Source organism: Fistularia commersonii, chromosome 25 (genome assembly GCF_037954325.1).
Source record: "Fistularia commersonii isolate RoL2024-O1a breed Wild chromosome 25, RoL_Fcom_v1.0, whole genome shotgun sequence".
In the NCBI taxonomy this organism is placed as follows: Eukaryota; Metazoa; Chordata; class Actinopteri; order Syngnathiformes; family Fistulariidae; genus Fistularia; species Fistularia commersonii.
The window spans coordinates 10,845,859-10,860,000 of NC_141308.1; the positions used below are offsets into that span (position 1 = coordinate 10,845,859).

Below are 14,142 nucleotides of genomic sequence, written 5' to 3' on the forward strand. Positions count from 1 at the left end.
AGCCTCCTAACCGCATCATCAAGCCTCTCACAGTGAGTTAAGTGTTATATTCATCACACATCGTTTCATCTCTCGGGACGATCAAACGCCCATTTGTGACTCGGGATGGAACTCTTAGCTCCATAGCACACACTTGCTCTCTCTATCTCACACACACACACACCAGAGCTCCTCCAGTATCCTTGAGACACAAACACACCGCCCCCATCCTTACCCCCTACCCTCGCCCGAGGCGGCGCTGTGACATCAAAAGGAGCTAAGCGCTTTGCATCGTGGGTAAGATCTGGGAGCATGACGGCTACAGAGTCTTTAGTCTCATTAAAGAGTTCTAGAGCTTCAACTCTCACATTAAAGGAGTCTGCAAACTTATTTTTCGCGCTCGTCGCTTCGGAGCTGTGACGTGTGTGACACATCTCCAGAATGTGTGTGTGTGTGGGAGTATCTGAACAAACCCCCTTGTGCTGTAAAGTGTGCTCACAAGCACTGTGTAAAGGATGTCGGTCAATAAAAGGAGGGGTTCAGTTGCAAGTTTCTTTAAAAAAAAAAAAAAAAAAAAAGTTTATTCCATGATATTGCACTTTTGAAATCCGCCCCCAGATGAGACATGCGTTTGGACGAAGAGATACAGTACATTGTTTTAATGAGAGCTACGTCTGGAGAGAATGGCAGGGGGGGGTAAGAGAGGGGAGAGAAGCATCAAGATTTAAATATTTTCCCACTCAAGCGATGAAAAGCACAGCAAAGGACGCTAAGTGTGCACCGGCTATAGAAATATGGTCCTATACATTTTTATTTACATCAAACAGCAAAGAATGAAAAGGGACAGATCTATAAATAAGAGCCTACCTACAGATACATGGATTGTAATTTCACTTATCCGCAAATACACTCACCAGCCACTTGGCATTTTAATGTGACACAGCTGCATTTTTGAAGTCCTGCCTTCTTTTAGAGATGATGTCCAGTGGAATTTTTTAATGATCCCCCCCAGATACATTTCATTTTTGTGTTTTTTTTTTAAATAATTTTTTTAAACATGCTGGTTAAAATAGATCTAGCCGTCGGATGATGCATGATAAATCTGGTTGGACCGAGTGGCCGGTGAGTGTGTGCAAGCGTTCGCTTTTGATCGAAGACCAGCGTCGCTGGGAAAACTGCCTCGGTCTGAAACCCACGTCCTCTCTGATTGGACAGTCCTCAGATTTGGCAGTGTGTATTTGTAACATCTCACAAATCTGCTCAGACCTACAGTAGATGAAAATAAGAAACCGCCATCTGCACTTTCTCCAATCCCCCCCCCCAAAAAAAAACAAACCCTCCCATCCATGTCAGGTTGGTGGGGAAGTGGGGCGCGTTATTTAGACGATGCCCAAGATGCGCGCCACCCACCAGTTGCAGGGCATGATGACCCTGCAGGCCACCCTGCAGCCCTGGTAGTGGTACGGCCACGGGTGGTAGCCCCCCAGCGGCTCGCAGATCCTCTGGCAGTGGGTGTAGCTGCGGCGGCACTCGCTGCAGCACACGCCCTGGTGGTCCAGCATGGGGTCGATGTTCATGGCGTCCTGCTCGCCTTCGAGACCTCGCTGGGAGCAGACAAGAAGGAGGGGGTTACAGTAAAGCGGTTGGTGGCGAAGACTCTTTTTTCCAAGCAATTAAAAATGGATTCCCAGCAGGCAGAACGGGGAGGAGGGGATGTTGATTTTTTTTTTTTTTTGTTGTCAAATATCTTTTTTTTTTTTTTTTCAGTGCGTACGCCTCTCCCCGAGAGCTGTCTACCCCCCGTCTGCGGTTGTCAGGAGTGTATGGCAGAGGTTCAACCTGAAAGGAAGGAGGGGGTGAAGATTAGGAGGCCCTGGTTGAGACGTGTATGTATGGGATCTTTGAGCGCTCAGCAGGGCAAAGGGGAAAGGGGGAGGGGGGTGTGGAATTATTCATACAGCCTGAATGCTGAAAGGAAAGTTTGGGAATCCAAAGAGCTTCAGACAGCCCCACATGAGAAAACACGCCCACGCATACACTCCCGATTCGCCGTGACAACCCCGCGGCCCCGGCCGTGACCTCGGCATCTGCCTCCGCTCACGCAGCTGAGGGACCCCATCCCCCGTCCTCCTCCCCCCACAGACCGCCACCTCAGGTGGATGAGAGCGGACGGCCCGGGGCGTTGTTCCAGGGAACGGCTCGGACAGTTTTTTGTTTTTTTTTCGGGTTGTTTGTTTTCCCCTCAGTGGCTCACCTGATAGGGGTTCTCCGGGTTGAACTCCGCTTCCACGTCCTCTTCCTTCTCGGGATCGGCGGCGGGCACCTGGCGGGCTTGACGGGGGGCGGCTCTCGTCTTCCTCTGTCTGCCTGTACACACACACACACACACACACAAACACACACACATACGCACGCACGCACGCACACGCCACAGCGTCACTTCATGATGGCCGAGCACTAATGTTCTCGATGGCGCGTCCATTTCTTAGCACCATTTGAAGTGCTCAGATGAAGGAGAATGAAATTGTGTTTTGAGAACTTCTGACCTCCCAGCGTGCTAAAAACTGCACAAAGAAGATTAGAAACTTCAAAGGGACTTTTCTTTGTCGACTTCCTGCCGCCGCTGTGTTAAACACAGATCCAGAAAACATTTGACCCTTATCTTCTGAGCCCCTTGCAGAAAAACCGACAGCGAAAGCCGGACCCCGATTGGTCGACATCTTACCGCTGGAGTAGGTGGGGCGGAGCCAGAAGATTGGCAGGTCTCCGCACAGATCCTTTATTTTGCTGCTGAGGAAGTCCGAGTTGGAGAGCGGAGTCCCGGCCGCCACCCAGATGAGATCCTCCTCGAACTTGGCCGGCATCACCTCGTCGTCCTGAGGAGAAGTGAGGTGACGGTCAGTGGATTTATACACGAGAACCCGCAAAGAGACACCCAGCCCCCCCTTTTTAAATTTAAAAACAACAAATCGCAGATCTAACCAAAATAATGCACATTTGCTTCGAAGATTTACAAGTTTCCGCATTTTCCAGGCCCCTCTGTTTCAAGGTTCTTCAAAAATGCTCCATATCAGATATTCATTCATTTCCAGCTCATTCAAATTCAAAGTGTACCTGAATTTCTCCGTGTGTTTTTGTTGAATATTTCCATGAATATGTTTTCACAAAATTTGGTGTTGTTTTCCTGATTTCCTCCTTTTTTTTTATTTTTTGTAATTTGAAGTAAATAGTTTTAACCTCCCTGGGCGACACGGCGATGCAGCAGCTACCTGAGAGCAAGAAGACGTGAATGAGAAGACGAACGCTTGTATGTCTCTATATGACACGTGAGTGAGAGGGTGAATGGTTGTTTCCCGATATGATGTGTGAATAACAGAGTGAATGTTTGTCTTTACTAGTAAAAGAGAGAGTGAATGGTTTTGTGTCGCTATATGTGTGAATGAGTGGGTGAATGGTTTCACTGTATGCCTATATATGACAAGGGAGTGAATGGCTTTATCTCTAAATGATTTATAAACGACAGACTGAATAGTACGTCTTTATGTGATGTGTGAATGGTTGCACTGTATGACTAAATATTATGTTTTTTATTAGTGAGTGGATGAATCCCGCATGTCTATATGATGCATGAATGACAGTGAATGAATGTTTGTCTCTATATGATGTGTGAATGACAGTGATTGGTCATGTGTCTCCATATGAGTAGAATGAGAGGGTGAATACTTGGGTGTTTCTATATCAGGAGTGAGAGGGTGAATGATTGTTTCTCTATATGTGTGAATGAGAGAGTGAATGTTTGTCTTAACTAGTAAAAGGTGAATAGTTGATGTCAATGTGTGAATGACAGGGTGAATGGTTGCATTGTATGTCAATATGATGTGTAAATGGTTCTTGGTCTCTATATGGTGTGTGAATGAGTGAGTGAATGTTTGTCTATACTACTTGTAAAAGAGTGAATGGTTTTACGTCTCCATCTGATGTGTGAATGAGAGAATGAATGGTTGATCTGTATGACTAAACATGACGTGAATTAATGCAATATGTCTGGTTATATGTGATCAAATTACAATCGGACTGAATTTCACCCAAAGACATCTTGGTGCAGGATAAGCAGAATAGATAATGAACGAATGATTTAACCCCCTCGAGCTGCTGAGGATCCCTTTCCCGATTAAGGAATCATGTCTGCGCATCATGTCTGAGTCCAATCTGCATGAATGCAGCTCCCGATAACAAACTACGATCAAACGCCCGCAGCCTTGTAGCGTAAACATTTCTTTTTGCGATAGTGCCACGCATGCATACACACACACACACACACACACGCGCAAACAATGTCAGGACTCATCAAGATTTGAGGGAAAAGGGAAGGGAGGGGGGCGATCAGGCCAGTTTACAGGTCGGTGGGAAAAAAAAAAACTAAAAGGAAAAGCAGTAGCAGATAGGCTAATGAGTTTTCCAGGAGATAAACTATAAACATGCATACTGTGTCTATCGCTTACAGGTGGGGGGGGGCTTTGGGTTGGGGTAGGGGTCCCCCAAAATATTTGCTTCCCGGAGGCTGCACTGCTCCAACCACGACCGGGTTTTTTGGGGGGGAATTCAACCTTTCAGACATGATGCTGTTTTTTTTCTTCTTCTTCTTCTTCTTCTTCTTCTTCTTCCTCCTCTTATTTTCCGCAGCTCAAAAGATTAGCTGGAGGGACAAATAAAAGCGGGGGTCCTTCTCCACTGCTCGGCTGGGCTGATAAGAGTTTATCTGACCCACTCCCTCTGGATGGGGACGTGTGTGTGTGCGTGTGTGTGCGCATGTGTGTGTGTGTGTGTGCTTATCTCACCCATATTTGCCATCACTCTAAATTATAGCAAATGACCAGCCTGCAGCAACCATTATAGCAGCATCCCCCTGTTTACACAAACACACACACACACGCGTGCACACACACAAATCCCGCACAAACCCGAGCGAAACGATCATTTATGAGGCAAAGAGAGGCAATAACACAATCCCACACAAACCCACAAACGTGAAATAAACGATCGTTTATGAGGTAGAGAAAGAGGCAATAAGAGCAGCGCCGCGTGATAATGAATTGTGTGCTTGTGTGAGTGTGTGTGTATGTGTGTGTGTGTGTGTGTTTATGAAGGCAATTCTGCCAATATGGATTCATGTGGATGCGAGGCTTATGGAGAACTAAATAAATTTAATTATCAGACAGGTTCAATTGAACAATCACAGAGTGTGGAACTGGCATGCAGGGTGTTTAGAACCAAAACACACACACACACACACACACACACACACACACACACACACACACATACAGGGATGAATATCGTGGATGTAGATGTCGTCCTGTTTTCTTTTGAGTCCCCCATTGAAGCCGCGTCACACAAATGTGGTTACGTGATGAGAATCCAAACCGTAAAAGAAGTGTGTTATTGGTTGGCGGCTGATACATGTTATTACACCCCTTCCCAGTAATAACGCAGTAATAAGCCAATCGTGAAGTCAAGAAGCTGATCTCAAAGTTTTATATTGAAGTAAATCCAGCGGGAGGAGGGGGAAACCCTAATCTTCTCACACAAAGACCATCTTATCTGCTGTTTTTAAACTTATGAGGGGAAAAAATGGATTCTGGCGCCGAGGTGCTTCAGGGCTTGTTAAAAAGGAAAAAAAAAAGTGAGATTGTCAAACCCGCCAATTATTCCTGCTTTATCTCTCAACAGAATGACTTGTTTAAGGCGGTATCGGGTCCCCGAGTCGGGTTTGGAGTTTGGATTCTTTCCCACGTCATATTTCCCAAATATGTTTAGTTTGAGGTTTTTATTTTTGTAAAAGCCTCCATTTATCCAGCAGTGAGATTTATTACTTCTTGGTTTCTAAGGATCTGTTTATATGGGGTTATTACACTGACGTTACATTTAATCCGGGCGCCAAAAGGCACCTGAATCAGCTCGACTCGGCTCCAAGAACTGCGGGCGGTGACTCACGCCGCAAATCTGGAATCGAAACAGGCGGCGGCCAAGGGAGGGCTTACTCGATTTTTTGGGGGGGGAGAAAATCCTTGCGACTCGAAGGCGGGAGATGAAAAACAAAAGGGAGTCAGCGGAGCCGTGACGCCTCGGGGGAAATTCGATTAGAAGATTTTAGTCGTGTTCTGATAAACCGGCGGTGTCAGTCGCGGACGCGTGTGTCAAATGTCAGGGGGATTCGGCGGCCGCTCGGTGTGTGTCGACGTATAAAAAATAAACATTACGGTCGAGAGGAACCACTCGCACCTGCCAAAGAAATAAATCAACGTGAGAAGCAAATCTGGAACTAAAAGTTTCATAATCCGGTGCGGATTTTAACTAATTGGTTCTTTTTACTAATTTGGCTGCTACTTTATTTAACTATGACCTCTACGTTGGTAAGTACGCAATTATTACGGCGCTATAAAGATGAATTTAGCTCAACTTTCCCACTTTCCGTTTTTTTTTTTTTTTTTGTTCAAGACGCAATCCCGTCGGAAAACAAATCCGACCACCGCCGATCGCTTGCGTGCTATTTTGAGCTCATCGCGAAACATCGAAAATCTGCGTCCCCGGCGACACGGGGGCCGACGACAGTGTTTACAAGCGCGCGGCTTTTGATGGTGTTTGAAGAACACTTCCCTGTGAGTCATGAAAATCTAAGTAATTATCATGTTGTAAACACACGGGTGGAGAACCGTCATGTGTCCAGGCTGCGAGAGAAGCTCCTGGTGCGGACTCTGGAGAAAAAAAAAAAAAAAAAAAAAAAAACCTACATCGCAGCCTGGTGAGAACACGCACGGCGGCGACAGGGGGAGGAGGGGGACCCACCAGGTCAAAGGTCGCGGAGTCCTTGTTGAGGGTGTCAACGTCCGGCAGGCGGGCCTTCACCTGGGTCTTGATGTAGCATTTCTCCCCGCCTGAAAACCGGATCCCTGTGATCCCCTGGAGAAGCGGGAGGTAGTTGGGAAGGAAATGAGCGTGGTGGCGTGTGTGTGTGTGTGTGTGTGTGTGTGTGTGTGTGTGTGTGTGTGTGTGTGTGTGTGTGTGTGTGTGTGTGTTCTCGCCGGTTACTCACGATCTCGAAGTCGTGGACCTCCACGGCCTGGTCGGCCCCGCTGCCGGTGCTGAAACGCTCCATGTTGTTCTCCGCATCAATCTCCATCTTACCCTCCTCCACTTTGCCGTTGATGCTCATGCTGTAGTGGACGTTGTAGACCTGCATACACACACACACACACACACACACATACATGCACACACAGGGTTTCAGACTGGCATGTGAGGTATGAGACGACTGAAAAACCCACACACACACACTTCCTCCAGCCCCTTTCCCTTGAAACACCTCTTTCTCCATTCTCCCCCAAGACCCCCCCCCTCCCGTCCACCACTAACCTTTCTCATCGAATCCTCGCCGGCGCAAGACATTTTTTAAATTTTATTCCTTTCTCACTCGACAATGAAAAGGAAACAATTACAAAAAAACATAAATTTTCTTTTAAACACTGCACGAGCTCCGTTCCCCTGCGCTCCTGTCTTACACCTCTTGCCCCCGGAGCATCAGCGGGACCAGAGAGCCCCCTGGCCCCCCCATCTGCTCCACCCTACCCTCCTCCCACACCCACCGCACACACACACACACACACACACATACATACACACACAACGCCTCCATTCACAAAACTCTGGAACGTACATTTTTCGTGTTTGCCTACACTCTGGGAGGCAGGGAGCTGGAAAGTGGGGGGAAGAAATATCTAAAATAAAATAAATAAAAACCTGCCACGACTCTAGTTTTGAGCCCAGTTGGGAAAATAAATAAATAGAATCACCGAAGCCTCATTGATCCCGGGTTTTAAAAAGTTTTTAAAGTGAGAGACAACCCAAAGATGAATATCTAATAAATAAAGTGTATTATTCTGATTGACCCAATGACTTATTGACAACAAACTGGTTGTGTGTGTGTGTGTGTGTGTGTGTGTGTGTGTGTGTGTGTGTGTGTGTGTGTGTTCTCTTACGTGTTTCTCATTGCTGTTCCAGAAGTAGAAGGCCCCCACGGCCCCCAGGAGCAACAGCAGGGCGCCGGCGATCAGCACCGCGACCCCGGCCTTCAGGAGCCGCCCGGTGGCGGCGGGTTTCACGGCCACGGCGGAGTACGCCTGCGCGGTAACACACACACACACACACACACACAAAACAAAATATAGATCAGCTCTGCAGCCGCGGTGAGATTTTTTTTTTTTTGCACGAGTCGGTTCTATACGCGCTTTCCCACGCGTGACCCTGCGTGGATAGTAGGACGCGTGACGCACTCACCGGGGGCATGAAGTGCTGCACGTCCTCCGGTCCCGCCGAGGCGATCGGTACTTTCTCTGAGCTCCCGGCCATGACTGGTGCCAAACACCTGAGGGGAGCACGGTCCGTGGACTCTTCTCCCCACACCCACCCACCGAGGAGGAGGAGGAGGAGGAGGATGGACAAACTTTCAATTGGTGCACAATGAAGCGCATTCATTTTTTTTCTAACTTTTTTTGCGCAAATCAGGAGCGCATGCGTGGAAAAAAAAACACCCCGCCTGCAGCCGGTGAACGATTTCGTGTGCAGGTTCATCAGCCTTTCCTTTTGAAGATCACTCCCGCGACTGATCCACGCAACCCCCCCACCCACCCTTGCGCGGAGTGTTTCACATCATTACCGTCCGAAGAGAGAAAGCCCGGTCATTAACCGGATGAAGAAGGAAACGCTACTGCTTCCTCGCATCACCTTTTGCACCCAACTCCCTCCTCCTCCTCCTCTTCCTCTTCCTCTTCCTCTTCCTCTTCCTCTTCCTCTTCCTCTTCCTCTTCCTCTTCCTCTTCCTCTTCCTCCTCTTCTTCACTTTTTTTGTACAGTGCAGGCGCACAAACAAGCGTGTCATGCAAATACAGGAGCAAAATATTAAGGACAAGTCAAAGAGCTGGTCGTTGATCAATAATAATAATAATAATAATAATAATAGTAATAATAACAATAATAACAATACTAATAATAATAAAAAGTTTGATCTTAATAATTGAACTTCCAGTTCTTTCTTCTTGATCGCAGGATTGTTAGATAATAATAAAAAATAATAATAACAATCATAAAAAGTTTGATCTTAATAATTAAACTTCCAGTTCTTTCTTCTTGATCGCAAGATTGTTAGAGAATAATAATACAAAAAATAATAATAATAATAAAAAGTTTGATCTTAATAATTGAACTTCCAGTTCTTTCTTGTTGATCTCAGGATTGTTAGATAATAACAAAAATAATAGTAATAATAAACAGTTTGATCTTAATAATTGAACTTCCAGTTCTTTCTTCTTGATCGCAGGTTTGTTAGATAACAATAATAAAAATGATAATAATAATGATAATAATAAACAGTTTGATCTTAATAATTGAACTTCCGGTTCTTTCTTCTTGGTCGCAGGATTATTGTTTACCTTATAAAGGCGTGGGGGGGCGTGAGTGTTGTGGATGGGGTGCGTTGGGAAGGTCTGAGTCCCGCACTTCCGTGGCTCTTATAATAAAAGAAATTTAAAATGACCTCTAATCCGTAAATGTTAATGGAGACATTAAGCGCGCGCCGTGCGCGTTTGGCAGGTCGACGAGGAAACACCCGGACGGGAGGGGCAGGGCTGCATAGGGAGTAGCAACCCCCCCCCTTCTCACACACACACATACACACACACACACGCACACATACACACACACACACGCACATGTAAACACGTGTTTGTGTTTATAACTTAAACCCATGTGCTTAAATCTGTTAAAATTCAGAAGTGACGACCTTCATCGCGAGCACATAAATAAAAAAGAAAAGAGTGGGGGCGAAAAAAAGTCTGCGCATGCGCCCTTGATCCTCCCGGGGGGGGGCAGATAGGAGTGAATGTTTGGCATTTTCCCAGCAGGATCGTATAAACCAAAATATATATTGAAACTAAAAGTGACCTTCGGCTGCGTGGCAAGGACACGCAGTGTGGCCGCCGCAGCAACAGCGACCCCTACTGACCACTTCTTTTTACACACGACAGGTAATCCCTGCAGCTCTTTTGCCAAAATCTGACCTCCACAATAATCCAAACAGAGATTTTTTTTTTCAGAACAGTATTTCAAAGTTTATTCCACCTCCTCCCTCAGAATATCGTGATTTAAAAACCTGTACAATCATTTATTATTGCATTCAGATCATATCCGTACAACTTCACCAAGCCTGGTCGTGTCCCGTAAAGACAACCCAACTTTATTTTATTTAGTCTTATTTAAATAGAAGCATGCTTAAAGATCCGTATTTACAATTGTCTTTAGTTATTACTTATATAAAAAATAAAATCTCTTTATATACAAAACTTGCATATGGTACACCCTACGTCCGGCAAAGTCCCTCAGAGTGATTGAACAGATCCCTTTTACGGTAAACAAACGAAACAAAACGCACAAACATGATATAAAGTTATATATATATGTATATACAGCACGCCGTCCTCGACGACGTGCTTAAATAAGTCTTAAATAAGTCTTTCAGTGCGGCGCGTTTTCTTCGAGCGAGAGAGCGGCGGGTTCACTCGTCGTCGTCGTCGTTGGGGACGTGCGTGGGGGTCGGGGTGTACACGGGGATGCTTATGTCGCTGATCTCCTGCGCGCGCCCGGGCCTGGGCGGGGTCACCAGGACGTAGTCGTACTCCCGGTGCAGGACCTTCTCGTACACGCTTTGCAACCCCACCGTTTTGGGGATGTGGGCCTGGTAGTAGTTGTCCCTGCGGTTGGGGTCACGGGGCAGCGAGGCCGTCTTGGAGTTGCCGCCGAACGAGGAGAGGGTTGGCGCCGGGGAGGGGGCGGCGTTGGCTCTCGCCGCCGTGGGGCTCCAACATCGGTCGGAGTGACCCAGGACCTTACACTCGCTGGTGCAGGCCCACAGCGCTGTGGGTAGACGGGGTGGGGTTAAAACTCACGGAGCATACAAGTACAGCCCCCCGAGTCACTTCCGGAGTGGCTCCTTCTTACCGTTTTGGGCGGCCGCGGGCGGAGGCAGACCTCCGTCTTTCTTCAGGCCCGTGTCGCCGCTCACGTCGCTGTCGCTGTCGTTGAAGTCGCTGTCCCCCTTCCCGCTGTCCTTGCCGCTGAAGTTGGGGTCCCGGGCGGAGATGGTGGTGTAGGAGTTGCCCTTCCAGATGGTGATGGGCCTCACCGCCTCCTTGCCGTTGCCATAGCCGGGCAGAGTGGAGTACCCCTGCGAGGAGGAGGAAGAGGGAGAGGACAAGGGTTAGTCAGGGTGCCGTTAGAGAAGGTCCACGCAGAGCGGGTGACCCGCATCTCACCTCGTGTTTATTCCCACGCGGCTTGTTGTTGCCGTCGGGGTCGTACACGCACGGCGCTTCGCTCCCGTCCTCCGAGGCCGAGCACATGTCGCTGCCCCCCGGGTTGAACCCTCCGGGCTGACTGGCGTAGGAGTGGCCCTCGAATCCGGCGGATGCCGCGGCGCCCGCGGCTGCGTGGAGCGGTAGCAGCGGGTTTCCCGCCACGTGTCCGCGCTCCCGCTCCAGCGCGCCCTTTTCCCCGTACGACTCTCCGTCTTCGTCGTCGTCGTCCCCGCCGCTCTTGTCCCGCCTCCGCCGGTTGCACGTGGTGGCGATGAGGATGATGGCGAGCAGCAGGAGGGTGCAGCTCCCGGCGAGCACCACGATGATCACCACGGACAGGTCCCACGGGGCGCGACGGGCGCCGCCGCCGCCGCCCCCCGCGCCGCCCGGCCGGTGCAGGCTCCGGTCGCTCGGCGGGGGTCCCGCCACGATCAAGAAGTGCAGCGTGGCCGTGGAGGTGAGCGCGGGGCGCCCGCCGTCGCTCACCGTCACCGTGACGCTCAGCGTGTCGTCCGCGTCGTCGTGGGCGAGCGGCCGGTTGAGGTAGACCTCCCCGGTGGCCTTGTTAACGGAGAACGCCGACGGATCCCCGGCGGCCAGGCCGAAGGACAGCTCCGCGTTGACGCCCTCGTCCGCGTCCCGCGCTTCCACGCGTGTCACCACGTAGCCGCTGGGCGCGTCGCGTGGAAGCGGCACCTCTGCGGAGCCGTTGTGGAGCGGCGGGTGCGCGATCGCCGGCGCGTTGTCGTTCTGGTCCACGACGCGCACGTACACGCCGGCGCTCCCGGTGAGCGGCGGCGTGCCGCCGTCGCTTGCCGTGACGCGCAGCTCCAGCTGCTTGGTCACCTCGTAGTTGAAGCTGCGCAGCGCGTACACGGAGCCGCTGGCCGGGTCCACGGACACGAAGGTGGAGATGGGCGCGCCCATGAAGTAGGTGTCCGCCAGCCGGTAGCTCACCTTACCGTTGGCGCCCGCGTCCACGTCGCGGGCCGCCACGGTGCAGATGTACGCGCCGGGCGCGTTGTTCTCCACCACGGCCACCTCGTAGGCGGGTTTGCTGAACACCGGCGCGTTGTCGTTCTCGTCCGTGAGGCGGATCGTGTACTGCGTGACGGTGCGGAACGGCGGCGAGCCCAGATCCTCGGCCACCACCGTCAGGTTGTACTCCGGGATCTTCTCGCGGTCCAGCGGGCCGGTGCTCACGATCATGAAGCTGTCCTCGTAAGCCTGCTGCAACCGGAAGTGGTCGTGTCCGTAGAGCGCGCAGTGCACCTGGCCGTTGGCGCCGGCGTCTCTGTCCGAGGTGCTGACCAGCGCCACGAAGCTCTCCCGCGCCGCCGCCTCCGTGATGTACGCGATGCCCGCCGTGATGGACGTCATGGGCGTGATGGAGATCTCCGGCGCGTTGTCGTTCACGTCCTGCACCTGCACCACGATCTTGCACACGGCCGGGCTCGGGTTGGGCCCCAGGTCGGACGCCTGCACGTCGAACTCGTACGTGTTCTTGCGCTCGAAGTCCACGGGGCTCTCCAGCGTGACGCGTCCGCTCTTGCGGTCCACGCGGAACAGCTGGCGGATCTCGGCGGGCGCCTGGTTGCCGAAGCCGTACACCACCTCGCCGTTGAGCCCCTCGTCCGGGTCCACGGCGTGCAGGTCCAGCAGCAGCGTGCCCACGGGCGCGTCCTCGGCCAGGTCCACGGAGAAGCTGTTGCGGTCGAACACCGGGCTGTTGTCGTTGTAGTCTTTCACCTTGACGTGGATGCGCGTCGTGCCGGTGCGCGACGGCTCGCCGCCGTCCACGGCGGCCAGCTCCAGCGCGTAGGACGCCTGCGTCTCCCGGTCCAGCTCCTTCATGAGCACCAGCTCGGCGTACTTCACCCCGTCGGCCCTGCTCAGCACGTCGATGGAGAAGTGGCTGTTCACGGAGATCTGGTAGCTCTGGATGTAGTTGGCGCCCACGTCGTCGTCCACGGCGAAGTCCAGCGGGACGCGCGTCCCCACCGCCGTGTTCTCGGACAGCTCCAGGCTGGACTCCTTGCGCGGGAACGCCGGCGCGTTATCGTTGATGTCCTTGACCTCCACCTCGACGTGGACGAGCTTGAACTGCTCCTTGGAGAAGCTGACCACGTCGAAGGCGATCACGCACTGCAGGGTGTGCCTGCAGACGCGCTCCCGGTCGATGCGCTCGCCGAGGCTCAGCTGGCCGTCGCTCTCCCGCAGGCGGATGACGGACGAGTTGAACTGTTTCATCATCCTGAAACTGGTGCGGGACGACGCGGGGGAAGACGACGAGGGCGACGAGATGTCCCTGGCCAAGTTTCCGATCACCGTCCCCGGCGCGTCCTCCTCGAACGTCTGGTATTTCACCGTTTTCCCGCGGGTACCGGCGGCGAGGCACGCCAGCCAGACGCACGCCAGCAGCGGCAGCAGCCGCCCCGGTTCGCCCATCTTCTGCACCCCCTCCCTCCCCGCCCGCCCGCCCCTCTGCTCCGTGGATCTAGCCCACGCAAACTCTCCGAATCGAGAGTTCAAAACTCTCAGAAATGTTCCCCGCACTTTTTTTTCCCCTTCACAAGCTTCCCCCCTATAATAACCCTAAGAATAAATATTCCATGTGCCAGTCGGTGCGCACCGGACGCGCTCTACTCTCTCTCTCTCTCTCTCTCTCTCTCTCTCTCTTTCTCTCACTCTCTCTTTCTCTTCCCTCTCTCCGTCACCGGAGGTGTGCTGCTCTCATACGCAAGCGGGTCTGCGGTTT

General features: G+C 51.3%; 2 protein-coding genes across 2 annotated transcripts; both read right to left on the minus strand.

Annotated features, from left to right (window-relative positions):
* Positions 1-1,001: 1,001 nt before the first annotated feature.
* LOC147219250 (leukocyte cell-derived chemotaxin 1-like) lies at positions 1,002-8,437 on the minus strand. Its single transcript, XM_086172705.1, has 7 exons — positions 8,314-8,437; positions 8,016-8,156; positions 7,073-7,213; positions 6,826-6,939; positions 2,705-2,855; positions 2,234-2,346; positions 1,002-1,583 (listed from the first exon to the last, which is right to left on the minus strand). The coding sequence occupies exons 1-7, from the start codon at positions 8,383-8,385 to the stop codon at positions 1,359-1,361; spliced, it is 957 nt and encodes a 318-aa protein (XP_086028831.1). The 5' UTR covers positions 8,386-8,437; the 3' UTR covers positions 1,002-1,358.
* A 1,677-nt stretch (positions 8,438-10,114) lies between these two features.
* LOC147219251 (protocadherin-8-like) lies at positions 10,115-13,847 on the minus strand. The gene is made up of 3 exons (XM_086172760.1): positions 11,343-13,847; positions 11,029-11,254; positions 10,115-10,944 (listed from the first exon to the last, which is right to left on the minus strand). The coding sequence occupies exons 1-3, from the start codon at positions 13,830-13,832 to the stop codon at positions 10,586-10,588; spliced, it is 3,075 nt and encodes a 1,024-aa protein (XP_086028886.1). The 5' UTR covers positions 13,833-13,847; the 3' UTR covers positions 10,115-10,585.
* Positions 13,848-14,142: the final 295 nt, after the last annotated feature.

Coding starts and splice junctions, on each gene's coding strand:
- LOC147219250 (XM_086172705.1), bottom strand. CDS start 8,385: ATGGCCGGGAGCTCAGAGAAAGTACCGATCGCCTCGGCGGGACCGGAG. Junction 8,157..8,313: donor TGCAGCACTTCATGCCCCCG/GTGAGTGCGTCA, acceptor GTTACCGCGCAG/GCGTACTCCGCCGTGGCCGT. Junction 1,584..2,233: donor ACCCGGAGAACCCCTATCAG/GTGAGCCACTGA, acceptor GTCTGCTCCCAG/CGAGGTCTCGAAGGCGAGCA.
- LOC147219251 (XM_086172760.1), bottom strand. CDS start 13,832: ATGGGCGAACCGGGGCGGCTGCTGCCGCTGCTGGCGTGCGTCTGGCTG. Junction 11,255..11,342: donor CGCGTGGGAATAAACACGAG/GTGAGATGCGGG, acceptor TCCTCCTCGCAG/GGGTACTCCACTCTGCCCGG. Junction 10,945..11,028: donor GCCCGCGGCCGCCCAAAACG/GTAAGAAGGAGC, acceptor GTCTACCCACAG/CGCTGTGGGCCTGCACCAGC.